Below are 20,281 nucleotides of genomic sequence, written 5' to 3'. Positions count from 1 at the left end.
AGTTGTGACTTCATTAAAATGGCCAAAAATAGGTTTAAGTCACTAAGATGATATTAGATGAGCAAGTTCAAGAGAAGAAATGCATGAGAAGATGCATTTTGGCCAAAAGAGTAAAATGAGAAATTTTATGTTTTTGGTCCAAACTTAATAGATTACGACCTATATTAAGTAAGTGAGAAGTTGGATGAAAAGTTGTCCCCTAAGCTGGAATGGAATCAGCAATGTAGTTTGTTGATGTCCAGCCACCACGGTACGATGGATAGCTTGTTGTGGTGCGGTGATGTAAGTATGTTGCCATTAACCAGAGTCAAATGGTCACCACAGTTTAGTGGAAACCTCACTACGACATGGTCATGCACTCAGAACACAGGTTATAACTTGTTAAAGCTCCTTTAGATCCATTTCATTAGGAGACGCTTAGAGAGCTTGGAGTGGCGATTTTGCTGCCAAAATGGTGACAAGACAAGCTAGAGATGGTAGATTGCAAGGATTTTCATCCTCTCCACAATAAGGTAAAATTTCTCCATTTTGGTGAAATGTTTAGTTTGGTTAAACCGACTGAATTAATCAACCTATAGCTTTTATACGATGCTATTGAGAGTCTCTGGAAGCTTGGAACAAGCTTTATATGTGATTTCCATGGTGAAATCTATATATGTGAGGTTAGGGTTTAAAACCCTAACTAATGAGAGGTTAATTGATGCATTAGATTATATTATAATGAATTAGGTAGTATGGGATGCTTAATTCATTAGTTTGGTTAGATTTAGAAATGGAAAAATAGAAGATAAAATTATGATCCATTAAGTGGTCATTTTTACCAAGAGAGTCATTAAGCTCTTAATAGGCTAAGACAAGTTTTAAGAACTTTATTATGTTCTATGAATAGACATAATATCAATGAAGATGGATGAAGATGGATGAAGATGGATGAAGATGCATCAATGGAAGAATTGAAGGAAAAGGGTAGTTAGTCCTTACTAACTAACAAGGTGAGTTATATTACTCACTCTTTGGATTATGTATACATGTTTATGTTTATATATATATATATATATATATATATATATATATATATATATATATATAAACATAAGCATGTATACATAATCTAAAAAGTGAGTGATATAACTCACCTTGTTATATATAGATATGTGTGTGTGTATAAGGCACTAAGTGAATGTCCTCAAGTTACTAGATAAAGATGGGGTATTAAGATATGTCTTAAACCATGTAACAAAGCATGTACGTACATTAAAAGTATGTATGAGGTATACGTTTAGAAACATGTACTGTAGTATGAACGAATACCTAGAGAAGGTATGGTTAGATGAGAAAGGTATTTGTTAAATACCTAAGAGATGGTAGAAAGAGACAGAATATGATATATATATATATATATATATATATATATATATGCATTATAATTGTGTAAAAGAGTATGTATGTATGTATGTATGTATGTATGTATAGATGTAAATGGTATTGTGTAAAACACCTAAGAGTCATGAGAAGAAGAATTAGAATAAGTAATTAATGAGTTAAGTATTGGATGAGTAGTAGAAGATCTCTAGATGAGATAAAGAGATAGATTATCCATGGGGAAATTGTTATGAAATGAGTCACATAGAAAAGTTAGAGAAGAATAGAAACATGATTCCTTCGGAAATACAGGGAATGATTCCTTTGAGAATAAAGAATATAATTCATTCAGGAATAAAGAGAATTATTCATACGGGAATAAGAGTATGGTCCCTTTGGGGATGCAGATAGATGATTCATACGGGAAGGAGATAGTGCATGGTAGAGAAGGTGGAGGAAGGGTTCAATGAGTGGAACAAGCACAAAGAGTTCTTTAAGAACTTGGAGATAATCCGTAAGGGATTAAGGGTAAGGAATCCATAAGGGATTCAAGATAAAAATAAAGATTAAGGATCCACGATGGATCATAAGATAGGGAGTAATTCCTGATGAGAGTACCCGGTAATGTAGTGGGATGTTGTAACACCCCAAAAATCAAGGATAAAAATTTCATTTTAATATCATTAAAACACTTTAGTAACTTTGTTCAAGACATTGAAAAACATTTCAAATAAAACAAATGTCAGAGTCTAATCCCAAAGATCACGTATTGCGGAAAACACGGGTGTATGCGATGCAATCATCCCGAGCTTCGTCATTTGAAAATTGGAGTACCTGAAACAAAAACTGAAAACCGTAAACACAAAGCTTAGTGATTTCCCCAAATACCACATACCATACATAGCAAACATACTACCAAACATATTTGGGTGCTCGACCTACCTTTTTAGGCATACATGGGTGCCTGACCTACCCTCCGGTTTATTTCAACCAGTTACGGGCTCTATTTCACCCCTACCACTACCACATAATATCATACATAACGTATGCCAGGCATATCTGGGTGGCCGTCCTACCCTGTCAGGTATATCTAGGGGCCCGACCAACCCTCTATAACAAATTTCTTTAGTAAACTAAACTAAATACCCAATACCCTTGCTAATCTTTAACTCATGATTAAAAAAATGATATATATATATATATATATATATTATCAAATTATAACAGAGGTGATCAATACTGTATTATGTTCACCCTTTTATATATATATATATATATATATATATATATATATATATATAACACGTTTTATATTTTATTAGATCCATTATAAAACACTTATTTTCACAAAAAAAAAAAAAAGTAAACAAACAAACAAACGCAAAATGCTAAGGTTGTTGGGTGTGGGCAACATGTTATTATATGTTACCACACTCAAAAGGTGTCATATCACCATCCTAGTTATACATGAGTGTTTTAACACCTAAGGTGGAAATAGGCAAAACCAAATAACATGTAATAACACTCATTCTTTTCTATTTTATTTTGTTTTATTTTATTTTATGTTTTTAGTTTCTATATTTCCAATTTCTTTTTTTATTACCATATAAATTAAATCATAAATTAAAAATGACATTTAAAAAGTAAAAATAAAAATTTAAATCCTAAATTAAAAACAACATAAAAAATTATAACTAAGGATAAAAGCACATTTAAAAACCTAAAATCCAATTAAAAAAGGGACGGAACAAATTACATTTTCGATCTAAATTATTCAAGTTCAGTGCCATCATAGGTATGATCTGTCAAATCTTGTTGAAGTTATTTGTGTTTTTGTTGGTCTTAAATATCAACGACTCTTTGTAAGTATTATGTTGTCACTGGTTGAAATTGAATGTGTCTAGGTTCCGTATGCGAATACTCCGCAATGTTTCATCCTTTATCTTCAATCACAATGTTATGTATAATGATACATGCATACATAATATCTCGTAGAGTGTCCAACTCATATGTTCGTGCTGCATGTTTAACTATGTGTCATTTTGCTTTCAGAACTCTGAAAGCACGTTCCACGTCCTTACGTGCTCTTTCTTGTATTCTCTTGAAAATTTTGTCTCTTGGTTCTATCGGGTGTCGAAACGCCTTAAAAAACATGGAATATGGTGGGTATATTCCATCCGTGAGGTAATATCCGAACTTATACTCATGGTCATTTACTATGAAAGGAGCATCTTATGCATTTCCTATCAAAAGGTCCTGAAATATGGGTGATTGATCAAGTACATTTACGTCGTTGTTAGAACCCGCAACTCCGAAAAAAGCATGTCAAATCTATAAGTCTTGTGACGCAATAGCCTCTATTACTAATGAAGTCAATCCAAGATGATCACTTGTGTATTGACCTTTCCACGCCACAAGACAATTTCTCCATATCCACTTTGTGCAATCAATGCTTCCAAGCATTCCTGGAAAACCATGTCGTTCTTCATACGCCACATATACTTGTTGCATGTCATTCCATGAAGGTTTGCGCAAGTATATGTCACTGAATGTTTTGATAACACCTCTCACCGATCTATACAAACTTTCTCGTGCAGTTCGTTATGACATTCTCATATAGTCATCAACAGAATCGGACGATTCCCCCACAGCCATAAGCGTGACTACAACAACACATTTTTGCAACCCTTTAAAACCTCGTTTACCTCTCGCATCATACCTCATGTGGAAATATTCATACATAAACATATATTAAAATTTCAAAAACATTTATTTAATAATCTAAAGAACGTATATTTAATTTTTAAAACAATTATTTAATAATATAAAGAACATATATTTAATTTTTAAAAAAATTATTTAATAATCTAAAAAACATATATTTAATTTTTAAAAAAATATTTAATAATCTAAAGAACATATATTTAATTTTTGAAACAACTGTAATTATGGTACCTGCTTTCCATTACATTGGCTATCCGTTGAAACACATTTATCTGCAAATGAAACTTTCTTTTAAAATCGCTAGGTTGGTAGACACAATTATCCACAAAATATTTGTATACTAGACGTCTATGCTCATCTTCACGATCTATGTTCAACGATGCACGTCTGATCAGTAGTGGAGTTGGCGCTAGCGATATTATGTCAGTAACATATCAATACATCATATCCACAAACATATCATCTTCATTGATATTATGATTGTATGGATGGAACGGATCAAAATGTTCCATTTTTTAATTAAATAGAATATTAAAAAACAAAATGAAATTGAAAGAAATAAGGATTGTTGAAAGAGTTTGTTGAGTTTTATAGGTAAAATGAAAATAATTTTTTGTGTATTTATAATAATAAGGATTTTTTTTTAATTTGTGACCGTTTGCAAACGGTCGAAAATATGACCGTTCCAATAAAAAAAAGTCTTGTTTCCTTCCGTTACCGGTGTAACGTGTCTTGTCATAACGCCCAAAAACGCAAATGGGGGACGGTGTAGAGGGCATCATAACACCATTCTTTTTGTTCCACGTCAGAAAAACATCATTAGGCGTTGCCCGCTCCATGTAGTCTAAGATAAATGTGATAAAATTATGTTGTTTAACGGGATTAATCAAGAAATATTGTGTTTAAAAGGACAATTGTAGAAACTTTTGTGCTCTTTTTGTAAAGCCTAAAAAGAATAAAATCGAAATCCTATGGACTAAACAAAGCCGCGCGCACCAGAAGATAGAACAGTGTTGTCTCTGCTGCCCTAGCGATTCGGGTACCTCGCGAGTTCTCGCTACTTCGATTATCACTATTTCTCTTCAATTTGTTCATGGTAATTCACTAATTCTTTTGTTTTATGATAATTCACCATTGATATACTTCAGTTGTTGTGTTGATTAGATAGATAGACTTTGAATAATTACAATTTTTAGCCCAATTATGAGTCCGAGTGGTTCTTCAAAAAGGGAACTGCCAAGTTTATTTCTTTTAGGGATATTTCAAACAATTCCCTGCTAAGATCGTTGATGCAAATGTGTTTTTATGAGCTCAATTTCGCTGCATACCAAATGAATCTTGTAAATCATATATTTTGATTTCAGTGGTATCCCAACTACGATTCCACCATCGAAGCTTCGACTCTAAAGCTACTTTGAACACATTTTTTGCTTCACTAACGAGCTACTTTTATTGATTTGTTTATTATAATTTATAACATCATACTTACATTTCTTTCTATTATAAGTTTATAACCCTTTAATACATACCTACCTACACTTAACGCATGAGTAAATACTAATGATGAGATTAGTTGATAATATTAGTTATTTGAAATCTTTAATTAGTGGTAGTTGCAGGTATTAATGATTATAAAGGGGTTGTTTAGAAGGTATGAGAGATGGAATCCTGTGCATCCTACATCGGGAGCTTTTTGGGGCATGGGAATAGGTGTTGGGTGTGGCATTGGATGGGGCCCGGGGTTTGGCCCTGATGTCATTGGATATGTTGGTGCCGGTTGTGGAGTCGGATTTAGTGTCGGAATCACTCTTGCCGGAGTCGGAATAGGTCTTCCTGCTAATCGCCTCCTCAAAGTTCCTTTTAGTGGTATGCTTTCTCATCTTTTCCCAAATCCAAATACTTCCTTTTATATTTGTCACCTTATCGGCCGGCCACTGTATACCTAATATACATCTCACATGATGCTGTTGGAGCATAACCCTCATGGGCATGTGTCTGACATGATGTTGTTAGAGCATAACTCCGGTGGGCCACTGTGTGTACCTGATATACATCTCACATGATGTTGTTAGAGCATAACCCTCGTGGGCATGTGTCTCACATGATGCTGTTAGAGCATAACTCTGGTCGGCCACCGTGTACCTGACATACATCTCACTTGATGTTAGAACATAACCCTCGTGGGCATGTGTCTAATGTGATGTTGTTAGAACGTAACTCTAGTGGGCCACTGGTATACATCTCACATGATGCTGTTAGAGCATAACCCTCGTGGGCATGTGTCTGACATGATGTTGTTAGAGCATAACTCCGGTGGGCCACTGTATACTTGATATACATCTCACATGATGATACTCTTAAGTTAGCTCAGAGATTTAAATAATGACCCTTAATAACTTGGCATGCTCGTTTACAGCTTTTATGGCGACAAGAAGCGGTGCAATGGACTTTGCTCGATCTAATGGTCTACTTGGGACAAGCAGTGCTAACAATGATATATCCGGCATGGAAAGGTGGGTGTCTACCTTCAACCATGAACAATCGGTAGACAAAAGGGTAAAATTTTTGGGTATGAATAGATTTATGTCTTCTCAAGCTAAGTTAGTTTTAGGTTATTTTGATGAACTCAAAACTCGCGTTATTGATAATAAGAAAAATGCATAGGTTTGTTCGAGCTAAAAGAGTCTTATGTTGCAAAAGCTAAGAGTTTTTTAGTTTATGATATTTTTCTTGAAACTAAAGATTAATTTGCAAAATAATCACAATTTTTTCTTGTGTGTTATTTTTGGAAAACAAGTGTTGTCTTTTACTAGCTTCTATATGTAATTCTAAAACAAGATTACTTTGAAATCTCTTCACCTTATAATTAGTCTTTCAGCAAGCTCACCAAATAAAATATAAAATCAATTTAAATCCGTTTAAGTTGAAAAGAACATTATCCTAAACCATTTTTTATTGAAATATGATAAAAAGAATGTGAGAAACTTAAATTATTGATTGTTTTTGTAACATATATATTCCTATCAAATAAAATTAACTTCTTTATTTATAAGTAATTTATAACTTATAGCCAAATGACACAAAAGACATTCTGTTTTTATTCTTTTTATTATTATTATTATTTTAGCACTGCTTTTTGTTTCTATTTTAATTTTAACATCGAATTTTCCAATTTTATTCGATGTTAATCTTTTTTCTTTGTTCAATGACATAAAACACACAACAAAACACACTATGTTTTATTTTTTTTTATATTGTATTTTCAACTCAACTTGGCCAACTTGGCAAACTAGGTACCTCAAGAGGGTTATGACTTATGATAAAATACTAAAAATGTTGAAAGCATGATATTCGATTTAAAACAAAACATAATACAATATCAAATTCGAAAAATAAAATCATTTGCTCTAAATTATAATTACAAATAACAAACTCTTTTCTTTTGTAGATTTTGTAAAGTAACAAAAAAACATATAATATTACTTTGATTTATATACAACAAAAAAAAATAAAAAATTTGACAACATTTATAACCAGAAACATAAAACATAAGTTGGGACGCAGTTTGTACATCATTTATAAAAATTCACTTCACCCAAGTAAATATACAATTTAAAATAGACCAACATTTATTCCAAAAAAAAAGTTCTTAAAAAAACACATGTTGAACAACATTCCAAAGTAATTCAAAGATCAAATACACACATCAAACACAAACTTCATCTTTTACCACAACCCCACTTCATTATCACCTCCATTCTTACCCATCTTCACAAAACCAAAAACAAAACATCAGTATCAATAACAGTATCAGTATTAGTAACAGTATCAGTATTATTACGCACCATTAGAGGTACAATCACTTCGTGCAGTGTAATCATTAGTAGTTGACATGGACAACTGAGTGGTGGACCACGGTTCCCTAGCTTCGGGCCACTCATCGAAAAACGGGCGCATTGATTGTTGCTCATTTTTCACTTCAATTGGGGACCCGATTTTGCTTCCAAATAAGCAATGTTGTTGTTGTTGTTGTTGTTGACTTGGCTTTGGCATTGATATAGGGTCAACCACAGAGTCAAAATTAACCATGGATTTGGTTTGTAAGTAAGATTCGGTTCTTGATTCCATTAAAGAAGATGTGGGAATTTGGTTTGGGAGTAGACGCCATGTATTGGAAGTGTAATTTTGATCATCCACATCAACCGTTAGTGATTGATCATACCTAAGGGGTAAAATAGTCATTTAACATGAGTCTAACGTCCTAATCAGAATGATTTCTCAAAAAAAAACGTACCTAAAACTGTTGTTGTTGATTCCATATGCACTTCCATGAACCTGTAACTTTGACACATTGCTTCCGAAATCAAAACTACAAGAACTAGAAGTAGGATACAAGGATGAATTCTGGAAGCTTCCATTTCCAAGATTCTGGTAGCTTCTATTACCACCATTGCTCACAGTACTAACATTTGACACTGCAGTTGTTGACAATGACTGAGAAGCAGATTGAGATTGAGATTGAGATAGAGATTGAGATTGAGATTCCACAGGCTTTCTTGAACGGTTTCTACCACGATGCATATGGCGTTCACAGTATTTGGAGTCTGGATACGCGTCTTTTGAGCATCTCCATTTCTTCCCATCTGTTCTCCTACATCTCCCTGGCTCTGGATCAAATTTCTTCCCGTAGTATGAACAGTAGCTCAATGCTTCAAAAAGGTTAAGATTAGTCAGAATTACACAACAAGCAACTGAAATCAGATTCTGATTCAATCATCCGATTTAGATATATGATATTGGATGATTGTATTTCATATAAATTGGAGATTGGGAGTATGTTTGGTGTTGTAGAATCAAATCGAAACTTATGAGAAGCTTTTGAAACTTCAACCTAATAGAAGATCGGGAAGAAGAGAAATGAAAGGAATAAAGGATAAATCTAAATCCGACTTCGTTAAACTTCAATACAGAAATCAGAAATGGATCTTATGTTGTACAGGGGTTGATTAGCGAAAGCATTTAATGGAACAACTTGAATTTTGTAGCAAATCATAATCGATTTCCCCAATCTGAAAAGCAAAACCTTTGAAATCGAAAGTCAAAGTCGAGGGTATCTATCGAAACAAAGTCGTTGAGTAAAAACTGAGAACGTAAACATGATTCGGAGATTTGTGAACTTACAAGTAGGATTAGTGAAGAACCTAGCAGATAAAGCTTCGAGGCTTCTTCTAATTGGAACAACGAGATCATAAGGTACAGGAACTCCTGCGACTAAGTATTTGTATATCAGAGCTTGATGTTCCAGCTCCTGCCACTGCACCGGCGTGAACGGCGGACGATATCCAGATATTCCACCGCCACCGCCACCGCCGCCCGCTACCGCCACTGTCGTGCTGCCACTCATCTCCTTTACTGTGTTGTCGTTTTTCAAGGAAAATTAACTGCAACAAAACTGCAGATATGTTTATATAAATGTTGCAGGGAACATATACGTGTATGGATGGGGAGAGAGAGAGAGAGAGAGAGAGAGAGAGAGAGAGAGAGAGAGAGAGAGAGAGAGAGAGGGGGTTACCTTTGAAGGGGCAGATCTAGGGTTTGGCCATGCGTGGTAAGAAAGGAATTAGGATGTGGGGATGAAATGGTTGGCATGAGCATTCATTTACATATTCTTTTTATTTTCTTACTTTCTTTGAAGATAAACATTACTTTCTTTGAAAACATTTGAGGATTTATATGTATATGATTATTCATTTATTGTTTGATAATTGTGTTAAATTGAAGAGAAATTAAATTGCATCTTACTTTTTATATCTATAAATATTTCTACCCACTAACATTATGACATGTGTCAACATTCTATATTTACTTAACTATCTTATGAAGAATGTATTAAATAAAATTAAGACAAAATTGCAAAAATGGTCCCTGTGGTATGTATTTTTTTGGAGATTTAGTCCAAACCCCGATTTTTTTGGGTTGATGGTCCTTTTGAACTAGTTTGCTTGTAGTTTTGGTCTCTGTCCAAATAAAAAGATTATTATACCCTTAATGAATTTATTTTTTATTTTTCTTTCACTTTTTAATATTATTATTATTAAATATAAAAGCGGGCCTACTTATCTCTCTCTCTCTCTCTCTCTCTTCACCATATACCTTCATCCTTTTTCTTTTTACCAGGACCAATTCATCTTCTTTGCATCTTCCTTCTTAATTAAAATTCCACACCCACCCACTGAGTTATCACTACAACCACCACCAGATCATGTCCACAGATCTACAGTGACGCCAAGATCTCCTTGCAATCGGACTGAGATCTTTGAAAATCAAGCTTCCAATATCTCCACCATTGTTGGATTGAACATCTAAGGAAGCATGCGCAATTCAATTAGAGGGTGAAGAAGTGGAGGAGTGTCGTATGTAGACAACAAATGGGGCTCTCAATTTTTCTTTTTCCCCGTCACAAATCCATACACTTGATCGAACCTCCTTCCATATTTCTTCTTCCCGTATCAAAGCTAAGCCACCCCATCATCCCTTCCTAGTTCTTTCTTCCAATCCCATCAGTGCTTCCACTTCTACCGATGACCTTTGCTACCTTTCCACCGACGACCTCCGCCTTCCTTTCACTGAATGCTTCTGATCAACATGTTTCTTTTTGTACTTATTCCGATTGTAAGCCTTTTTATCTTCTGTTGTTTCAAGATCTGGTGTGGTATATGATAAACATATCTCAATGATCCTCTTTTTCTTATTTGATTTTGAATGAGAAGATGGGACAGAGATGGAGATTCGATGTCTCTTTCTTCTTTCTTTGTAAAATTGATAAGCAGGTCTCAAGTTGTAGGTATAAGATGATGATAGGGGTTGATTTCCTTAGGATTCGAGTTGCAATGGGTATTGATTGTGGCGCCGATGGTGGTCCACATTTTCGGTGGTGATGCAGAGGGAGAGAAATCGTCTCCAGATTGCTACAAAAGCTCAGGATGCTTAGTTAATAGCTTCTCCCAAGCTGAAATCCCAGGTGTACCTCCACTCGTTTCTTCTTGCTTGCTAGAACTTCCAACAATTGACTTCTTTAAAAGAGACCCTTTTACATATAGATTAGTGGTTGATTTCAAGAGATTGTGGGTCCGATAATATTAATTACTATTATGATAGACTTTGACGGAAAGAAGAAATGGAGAGAGGGAGAGAGAGAGAGAGAGAGAGAGAGAGAGAGAGAGAAAGAAAGAAAGAAAGAAGCATTGGTTGTTAATCGATTGAGAGCTACACCTGATTCTTGATTTTCTGGGTTTAGAAGCAAAGTTGTTAATCGATTGTGATGAGGTGAAGAAGACAAGCATTAATCTGGGGGATACGGTGAGAGAGAGAGAGAGAGAGAAAGAGAGAGAGAGAGAGAGAGAGAGAGAGAGAGAGAGAGAGAAAGAGAAAGAAAGAGAGAAAGAGAGGCCCAAATTAATTATTTATTTTCTTTTTCATTTAAATTAAATAGAAAAAAATAAAAATATATATATATCAGAAGGGTATTATAGTCATTTCAATTTTACGAGGGACCAAATCTACGTACAAACATGGCCAAAAGGACCACCAATCCAAAAAAGTCATAGTTTGGACTAAAACCCCAAAAAAATGCATACCATAGGAACCATTTTTGCAGTTTTGTCTAAAATTAAATTGAATGGTGGAATGATGACACGTGTCATAAAGTTAATGGGTATGAATATTTGTAGGTATAAAAAGTAGGAGATAATTTAATTTCTCAATTGAAATCGAGTTAAAAAAATTTACTCTTGTTTTTCCTTTCGACTATTTTGTAACAAAATAAATTCTACCATGTATCGCTTGTTTACAAACTTGAAATAATTACTTCGAATTAATTCATTTAAACAATAGCTTTTGAATTAATTCACGACAAGTTAAGCAAACATAAAATAAATAGATTTGGGTAAAGAAGTTACTTTAGTCACCTCGTCATCAAACCATTTCACGATTTTATGGAAATGTGTTTACTAGTAAAGAAGAGATAAAGATAAAAAAAGAAGAGAGAGATAGAGAAGTGTCTTTAGTGAAGATCTCTTAGCACATTTACTCCACAATATATCTACTATAACGTGGGGTGGTGTTCATAGGTGGAAACCCCCCTCCACATTATCTTCTATGTGTGAAATGTGCTATATATATCATGTAGCCTAAGTAATGAGTTGACACGCGACATTAATATTAAACAGGTAAAGTTAAAGCCAAAAATTTTCAACTCAAGCAAAATAGCTTATAGTCGGTGGTATTTGGTTGACATGGTGTCACACATGTAAGTAGTTAAGAGTTCAAGTCTTATATAGGACAATGGTGTAATTTATGAGTAAAATTAGAGTTAGGTCGTAGGTGGGTGAGAGTCGTCATTCTAAAAACACTTTTTTTTAACTTAACACGACATAACATGTTTAAAAGGTCTAAATCTTAAAACCATTAACCCAACACAAAATTAATGGGTTTGTATAAAAATTTTCAACCCTTGTTCTAAGTAACTAATTGACATGTACAACATGGATATTAAATGGGTAAGTTAGTGTCAATCGCTTTTAACCTGTTTAATGTTTCAATCCGATATTGACACAACATGTTACCAAGTCTATTTTTTAGACTTTTAGAAACTAGTTTTATAGTTTGAAGCTAGTAAACTCAATTATGACACTTCCTTTAGCAGCTCTTCAAAGTGTATTAATTAGAATTACAACATGTGATTCTAATTCAACAAAGGATACAAAAAAGATAATAGATCATTTGATGTTGTGGCTAGGAATTTAGAAGTCATTCATTTGTTGTTTGATGCATAACTTTGAATCATATGGTATTAACAACGAGGAAAATGTTGGATATGAAGTATTTGTTGTGACAAATCCATGCTTAAGTGTTGATATCCGACGCGCGGTTTTTACTTTTTGATAGCCAAAGTAGTTTGTAGAGCATATTATGCTCCTTCGGATGTATGTTTTGTATTTTGAATAATTAATGTAATATGTAAGGTTAAACAAAATAAACGAGTGAAAAAATAAGGTAAATAAGGTTAAACGATGATATCTGGCCAAACGGGGTTAATAGGGGATTCACGGTAAACAAGGAAAACAAGGAAAAGGGGGTCTTCAAATTCGGGGGCGGGAAACGGGAAAATTTAAGGTCGGAGTCGCAGTCGGGGTCGGGGTCGGGGTGTAACAACCCTGAGAAATTCCATCACTAGTCACTGTTAGGAAATAATAGGAAAATAAATGTAATAGAAAGCATTGTAATTCGATTTTTAAGATAATAAGAATCAAATATGTTGTACATTTATTTGCTAAAAATCGTCCATTAGGCTCTAAAAATTAGCGATTAAAAAGTTGTAACGTTTTCCGATTCGGTTAACATACTTGGATAGTAGTCGTTAACATGATCTCAAGGATATAAGATTCGTAAAAATTCGACTCCAAAGGAGAGAGATATGGATTTTATAAAAATAGAAATCAACCACGTAGTTAAAATTAATTACGTCGAAACAGTACTTAGAGATTTGTTGAGTTTGACTAAAAGTGCAAAAATGAGTTTCATAGTACTCCTCGAGATATAAACTTTAGGAAAAAGTTTGTCGAAAACAGGATTCATATGAGTAAGTTATGATTTTTATAAAATCATTAATTCTTACCCCCGTTGGACTTGAAAATGAAAGTCAAAACCGGCGAAAACAACCGAAAAGAAAGTTGTAGTACCTGTTGAGATCATCACAAAGATATATTGAGGGTTTAGATTGAAGCACACACGCAAAAGTAATGGTTTTTGAAAAATCTTTACTTGCGCGTCAAGTGCGTGCCATAACGCGCCGCACACCTAGCACCGGATTCGATCAGATTACGAGTGACATGGCTGAGTGGGGTGGGGACACGTGGCAACTTCCTGTGGAGCTATGGTGTTCAAATGCACGTCGTGCATAGGAAAGGCGCGACGCGTACCTCCAAAACTCGACTATAAATAGAGGATTCTGCCTTTCAATCCAGCACACCTTCAAAACATTCCTCTCTTTCTCTCTGGTTCATGTGTTGCCTCGTGGAGCGGTCCCTAGAGTTCCGAGCTCGTCTCTACCCTACATCAACGGTTTCACTGGAAATCATTAATATTTTGAATTTCTGAAATACTTTTCTTGTGAGTACTAGTTTTGTGTTGTATATTAAATAGATTAAATCATCACCAAAAATCCTTGAAAATTATTTTGAACTCCTAACATGTTAAACTCAGAGAACCACATATATTGTGGGTTAAAACATTTGTTGAAATGTTGGTACTAATTCTCAAACTTTTAGCTCAAGTTTATAGTTCAAACTCTAATAAGCACATACGGATCCTACCTCCGATATGATCTTACATTGTTGTTCCTTATTTGATAGATCTTGACGAATTCATTTGGATTGTTGAGGAATCTTAAGAGAGTTATAAAACCCGCATAAGTATGAACGAACACCGAAGCATAGTAATATTCGTAGTTAGGTTGTTTAAAATGGATAAGCTGATGTATTAGCCAAGGAGCTAGCTTTCCTGAGGATCTTCCACCTCCATCATGTAAGTGCAAAGTTACATTCATGAACATGGTTTTAATTATTAAAACTTAAAAGTATTAAACATTTGTTTAAAGTTTCTATGGGAATTATATGTTTATTTCCTGGAATATGTGTTAGATGTGTGTGTGTGTGTGTATATATATATATATATATATATATAATGACATACGATACGCGAACCTGATATGGTTCTATATGTGCTAAGATGTGTATATATATATATATATGATATTATTACATGATAATAATAATAATAATAGAAGTATTCTTACATAGAAGATAAATATATACCTAATATTCTATGTTAATGATATTATGATGGTGTTGCCTAAACAAAGTTGGTTTTGGATGTTGACTACATGGATTAGAGTCTAGTCTAGTTTCTAAATTAAAACATATAAAGGATGATTAGGTCCAATTAAGTTGGATAATATTATAATTGTACATTGTAACATGGTATAAACAGGAAAACAGTTTGGATGATGATTTCAAGCATTATAGTCTTGCTTAATGATGGAGTGAGACTTACAAATGATGCTTAGTTTGAGTTAAGTTGAAAGGATGTTAGATATACCCTTTATTGTAAAAATATTACATCAGCAAAATCTTCGTGATGATGATGGGTGTTGTAATCTTTTTATAGTTATAGACTAAGACCTAAAGAGATGCTTAGTTCAATTAAGTTTGTACATTGGTTAGTTTTATATTGGGATGTATGTGATCTTGGAACGGAGAGTAGAACTCTGGTCAATTACATCGATGATTTGGTGGGATATGTATCATGCACAAGAGTACTACATTAGTGTTCCCCTTCCTTTTACACTTGAAATACCCGATATGGTGTGTCTATACCAGACTACTGCTAGGTATGTTTGAGCCAGGTAGCTATTAGGTGCCTGGATGATCAATCATCTGTCGGAGTAAGATGACGACCACTAGCTATTACATATAGTCTTGTAGAATATTAGCGGGTAATCATTCCCGTAAATGTTAATGAACTTTGTGTTAATTCGATGTACTCCATTTTCCCTTATTGTTGCCTTTATCAATCTTCGTTGGCTGTCAGGGAATCTCCGAAGCAGTATAGTCAAGTCTTTGTTTATAGTGATCCATCAGGATAGATCTTATAAGATCAATGTATTAGGATCGGTATGTGAGGATCGATGAGATGGGTAGTTAGGGAAAATGTCTTATATATTTTTATGATGTGTTGTTGGATGACAATTGGTTTTGCAGGTTATGGATTATGGGCTTGAAACCCCTATATATTTTACTAGGTTTCCCAACCTGACCCACTCAATTTATATGCATTACAGGTAGCGGTGTTAAGACTACTGAAAATTTAAGTTTGATGTTGAGGATTGAAGAGGAGACCTGCAATAATATTCAAGACTCTTAGGTCTTTATGTTATAACATATGTTGTGTATCGATTATTACATCTATAGAGTTTTTATATTATGAAACAATCATTTGTATTGTGTTAATATATTGGGATTTTCCGCAAACCAAAATATCATGATTTTTAAAGTGTAATTTTTTTTTTCGGTTCTTGAAAATAAGGATGTCACTTGATGTTTGGGTTTAATTGGTATGTTTGAGCACCCCTTGCATCACTAGGTTTAGATCTGGCTAAGAAAGGGAGCTGATGGTCTTGATTTCTGACCTGTTGTTAGTGGTTTCTCTGATGTATGTGTTCTTGAGAGCGATTGGAGGTGGGTGAATCCATATTTGGATGAAGATTATTTGTTGTGGTGGTTGGATGATAATGACCATAGTATTAGGTTATCTAGAGTTAAGTGAAGAAGACCGGTGGTCGACGGAAGTAATGGTGGGGATTGATGATTGTGGTGGTTGATGGCATTTTCGACAGAAAAGAGGTTGACGATCTCAACAGAGGAGAAAGAGATGGAGATGATGAAGTCATTTAGGTTGTGTCGTGTGTACCCTGTGGGGTGGGCCCAAGTCATTTAATATTTAACATATAATTTTTAAATAATTTAATTATTATAACAATTAAAAAAATTGAAAAAAAAATTATAAGAGCATAATTGTCTTTTTAAATCAAATCCAATAAAAAAAATCTAATTTTAAACAATTGATGAACCATCAAAATTTTTTAAACCAAAATTACAAAATTTACAAGTACCATTTTAACATTTTTGCAATTTTGTAATACATAGATTCATACCACTCAATAGAATTCCACCTAGCAAATAATCAAGTGCTCCTCCCTTCTCCTTTTTAAAAAATAACATAAAATCGAAAGTACCCTCACTAATCTGGCAGATCCCTCCCGGCTGTTCTCCCCCCATTTCTCCATTTTCTTCAAATTTCTCCTCTCAAGAATCCACCCACAATCATTTCTCTCTTTTCTGTCCTCTCTCCATAGTCATGAGCCTTTTCGGTCTCGGCAGGCAAGTACAATTGTAATTTGGCATCTCATGTCTTTGTGAATCGTTTCTTACACGTATACATGGTTGTATGATGCATTGCCTCGAATTTGTTGATCTGGGTATTTCTGATTTTTCTTGATTACGATGAATTTAGTGTTTTTCGATTGATAAAGTGCTCAATTGGCGTCATTTGCATTTTCGCCTTTACCAAAATGAATAAGAAATCGCTATTTGGCAAATGACCCGTTTTCAACTTGAAATTTGGTTTAAATTTGAGGAAAATCTTGATGACCTACATTTCCTTAATGATCGTTTACAAAATATATGCTATATTTTTGTATGGAAATGTATGTCGAATTTTGAATTTGATATCCACAAGGTGTAGGTTTGACCCCGAAATGCAATTCTGTACATCTTTTTCGATTTTCAAGGTGTATGTGCTCTTATTATTACAAACATGGATTATAGCGTGTATATGCTGATTAATTGGGTCGTGGGAAAGTAAGTCAGAAACAAGACTTGAAATGATCTGGAATATTTGATCCAAATTTACGTTTTGAAGTTGAAGCTAATTGATACCAATTTGTGTATCAAACATATAACTGCAAAACCCTTGGTAATTTGCTTCATCGTTTTACTTTGATTAAAGAAGTTAAAAGGTTGCATTCTTTAGTTGCAAAGTGTTGAGGAGATTCTTGGATGTTTGTTGATACAATTTGATAAGCAACTCTATAAAAACGAGATGCTTGATAGATGCACAAAAGGTGTTTGATGAAATGCTTCATAGAAATGTTGTTTTTTTCACAAAACACATTCAGTTAATTATCCAATTCTGTTATACCAAAACACATAATCTATAACAAAATTCAATCCCAAACACTCCCTAATTTACTAATTTTTGACAATATTAACAGGAATCAGAGGACATTTCGTCCCAAAAAAAGTGCACCCTCGGGGAGTAAGGTTAACCTGTCTTTCTCTCTCTCTGAAATTTGATTTTTCTACAGTTGCAGATGTAATAATAATATATTTATTGCATCAATAATTTTATATTTTTATAAAATAGGGTGCACAACTAAGGAAACACATTGATGCTACTTTGGGAAGTGGAAACTTAAGAGAAGCTGTAAGACTTCCACCAGGAGAGGATACAAATGAATGGCTTGCTGTCAACAGTTAACTCTCTTTCCCTCTCTTTATGAAATAGCAACCTACTTTCATTTCTTTTTACTAAAAAGGGAATATAATTTCATTTTTTTTTTAAATCGGAATAAAAAGGGTTTGATTTTTGATTTTCAGCTGTGGATTTCTTCAACCAGGTGAATCTTCTTTATGGCACATTAACCGAGTTTTGTACACCGGACAGCTGTCCAACAATGGCTGCAGGCCCAAAGTATGGTTTAGTAACAATGTTCTTATATTAATTTACCCAAAATAAAACTGAACATGACAAATCTTCAAAAATGGTCCCTGTGGTTTCCAAAAAAATCAAGTTCAGTCCTTAACTTTTTAGGTCAGCAACATTGGTCCCTGTGGTTTCAAAACTTTTAAAGGATGGTCCTTAACCCTAACTCTGTTAGTTTTTTTTTCTGTTAAGTCCATTTTGATGAGGGCAAAATAGTATTTTCCATTCCACAGGGACCATTTTTGAAGATTTCTATACATATTTAAATAATATAGTCAGAATATATATATATATATATATATATATATATATATATATATATATATATATATATCTTCAAAAATGGTCCCTGTGGTATGGAAAAGACTATTTTCCCCTCATTAAAATGAACTTAACAGAAAAAACTAACAGAGTTAGGGTTAAGGACCATTCTTTAAAAGTTTTGAAACCACATGGACCAACGTTGCTGACCTAAAAAGTTAAGGACTGAACTTGATTTTTTTGGAAACCATAGGGACCATTTTTGAAGAAATGTCTAAAAACATATATGGCATAATTGATTTGATGATTAAATTGATTACTAAATTTAGAATTAAGCATGTTTAGGAGATATAAATGTCCATTGAGAGCATATTGATTTTGTGTTTTGATTATTGTGGATAGTTTACAAGATAATATCTTTTGATATTTATAAAAAATTAAAAATATTATGTAAATGGAAACTTTCAGATATGAATATAGATGGGCTGATGGTGTGCAAATCAAGAAGCCTATAGAAGTATCGGCTCCAAAATATGTGGAGTATTTAATGGATTGGATTGAGTCACAATTGGATGATGAATCCATATTTCCTCAAAAACTCGGTAGTTTCCTTTTTTTAGTTTTGTTTTTCCCGAAAATGCCCTTTTTAAAGTACATTGCTATTTTCGTCTTATTAATTTTCAGGTACACCATTTCCTAACAATTTTAGGGATGTTGTGAAAACGATATTTAAACGTTTATTTCGTGTATATGCTCATATTTATCATACACACTTTCAAAAGATTGTGAGTCTCAAGGAGGAAGCACATTTAAATACATGCTTTAAGCATTTCATATTGTTTACATGTGTAAGCGTTTTACACTTGCTTATTTCTATATACAAATCTTTAAAATTTGTGTGTTTTTTTTAAAGGTTTTTATATCTTGTATTCTTCTTGATTTATGGGCTTTGTGTATGTAGGAGTTCTGTTTGATTGACAACAAGGAGTTAGCTCCACTTCAAGAGCTTATAGAATCCATTGTTATCCCTCATTGAAGAACCTCTTGATTGGGTTGATAGCTAAACTTGAATCTATTGAGGAACATAATAAGATGGTGTGGTTAAAGATGTCAAATATTTATGTTGTGTTTTTTATTCTATTATTTGATCCCTTAATGAAAAAGTTGTGATTTGAAATGTTCTATTAAGATAGGCCTTCTTGAACTAAATATAAGAGTTTAACAACTAAGAACGGCTTTGAACTTTTTTTTTTACCTCTAAACCGGCTTAAAACCGAACTAGTTCACACAAACAAATTGCGACCATTGTCGAAAAAAAACCCGAACCCATTTTCAAACCGATCTGGTTTGGTTTAGAAAACCGATTAATGTACCTCTACTCTAATTAGGGCGAACCGAAGAAGAAGGGAGTAAGGGGAGGTGCCCAACGGTTGTTTTTTATAACACATTTATCAATTTATTTGTGAGGAGGTGCTCAAAAACTTCAAATGCAACAACAAACTAAGTGTGTCCATTTTTTTAACAGAGGTTTGGTGCAGGGGTAGTGATATCT

The 20,281-nt window shown here is 33.7% G+C and overlaps 3 protein-coding genes across 5 annotated transcripts; 2 read left to right on the top strand and 1 right to left on the bottom strand.

Moving 5' to 3' along the window:
* Positions 1-5,041: 5,041 nt before the first annotated feature.
* On the top strand, positions 5,042-16,004 carry LOC145056783 (Putative membrane lipoprotein). 3 transcript variants are annotated; one of them, XM_079004505.1, is made up of 4 exons: positions 5,042-5,182; positions 5,706-5,952; positions 6,503-6,599; positions 15,986-16,004. In XM_079004505.1, exons 1-4 carry the CDS (start codon positions 5,180-5,182, stop codon positions 15,987-15,989), a joined length of 351 nt encoding a protein of 116 aa, XP_078860631.1. In that variant the 5' UTR covers positions 5,042-5,179; the 3' UTR covers positions 15,990-16,004. The 3 variants fall into 3 exon arrangements, with proteins under 3 accessions (XP_078860631.1, XP_078860630.1, XP_078860629.1); XM_079004504.1 differs by lacking the exon at positions 15,986-16,004 and adding an exon at positions 8,568-9,845; XM_079004503.1 differs by lacking the exon at positions 15,986-16,004 and having other exon boundaries at positions 6,503-6,882.
* On the bottom strand, positions 7,662-9,490 carry LOC145056782 (growth-regulating factor 3-like). The gene is made up of 4 exons (XM_079004502.1): positions 9,268-9,490; positions 8,381-8,795; positions 7,932-8,308; positions 7,662-7,854 (listed from the first exon to the last, which is right to left on the bottom strand). Exons 1-4 carry the CDS (start codon positions 9,488-9,490, stop codon positions 7,847-7,849), a joined length of 1,023 nt encoding a protein of 340 aa, XP_078860628.1. The 3' UTR covers positions 7,662-7,846.
* Positions 16,005-16,895: 891 nt separating the features above from the next.
* On the top strand, positions 16,896-19,917 carry LOC145056781 (MOB kinase activator-like 1A). The gene is made up of 7 exons (XM_079004501.1): positions 16,896-17,084; positions 17,978-18,026; positions 18,130-18,238; positions 18,363-18,456; positions 19,198-19,331; positions 19,414-19,577; positions 19,691-19,917. Exons 1-7 carry the CDS (start codon positions 17,062-17,064, stop codon positions 19,763-19,765), a joined length of 648 nt encoding a protein of 215 aa, XP_078860627.1. The 5' UTR covers positions 16,896-17,061; the 3' UTR covers positions 19,766-19,917.
* Positions 19,918-20,281: the final 364 nt, after the last annotated feature.

The sequence above is a fragment of the Lactuca serriola genome, chromosome 6 (assembly GCF_051521515.1).
Source record: "Lactuca serriola cultivar US96UC23 chromosome 6, Lser_US96UC23_V15, whole genome shotgun sequence".
Taxonomy (NCBI): Eukaryota; Viridiplantae; Streptophyta; class Magnoliopsida; order Asterales; family Asteraceae; genus Lactuca; species Lactuca serriola.
The sequence above is the reverse complement of the archived record's forward strand: the minus strand, read 5'-3'. Positions and strand labels throughout refer to the sequence as shown.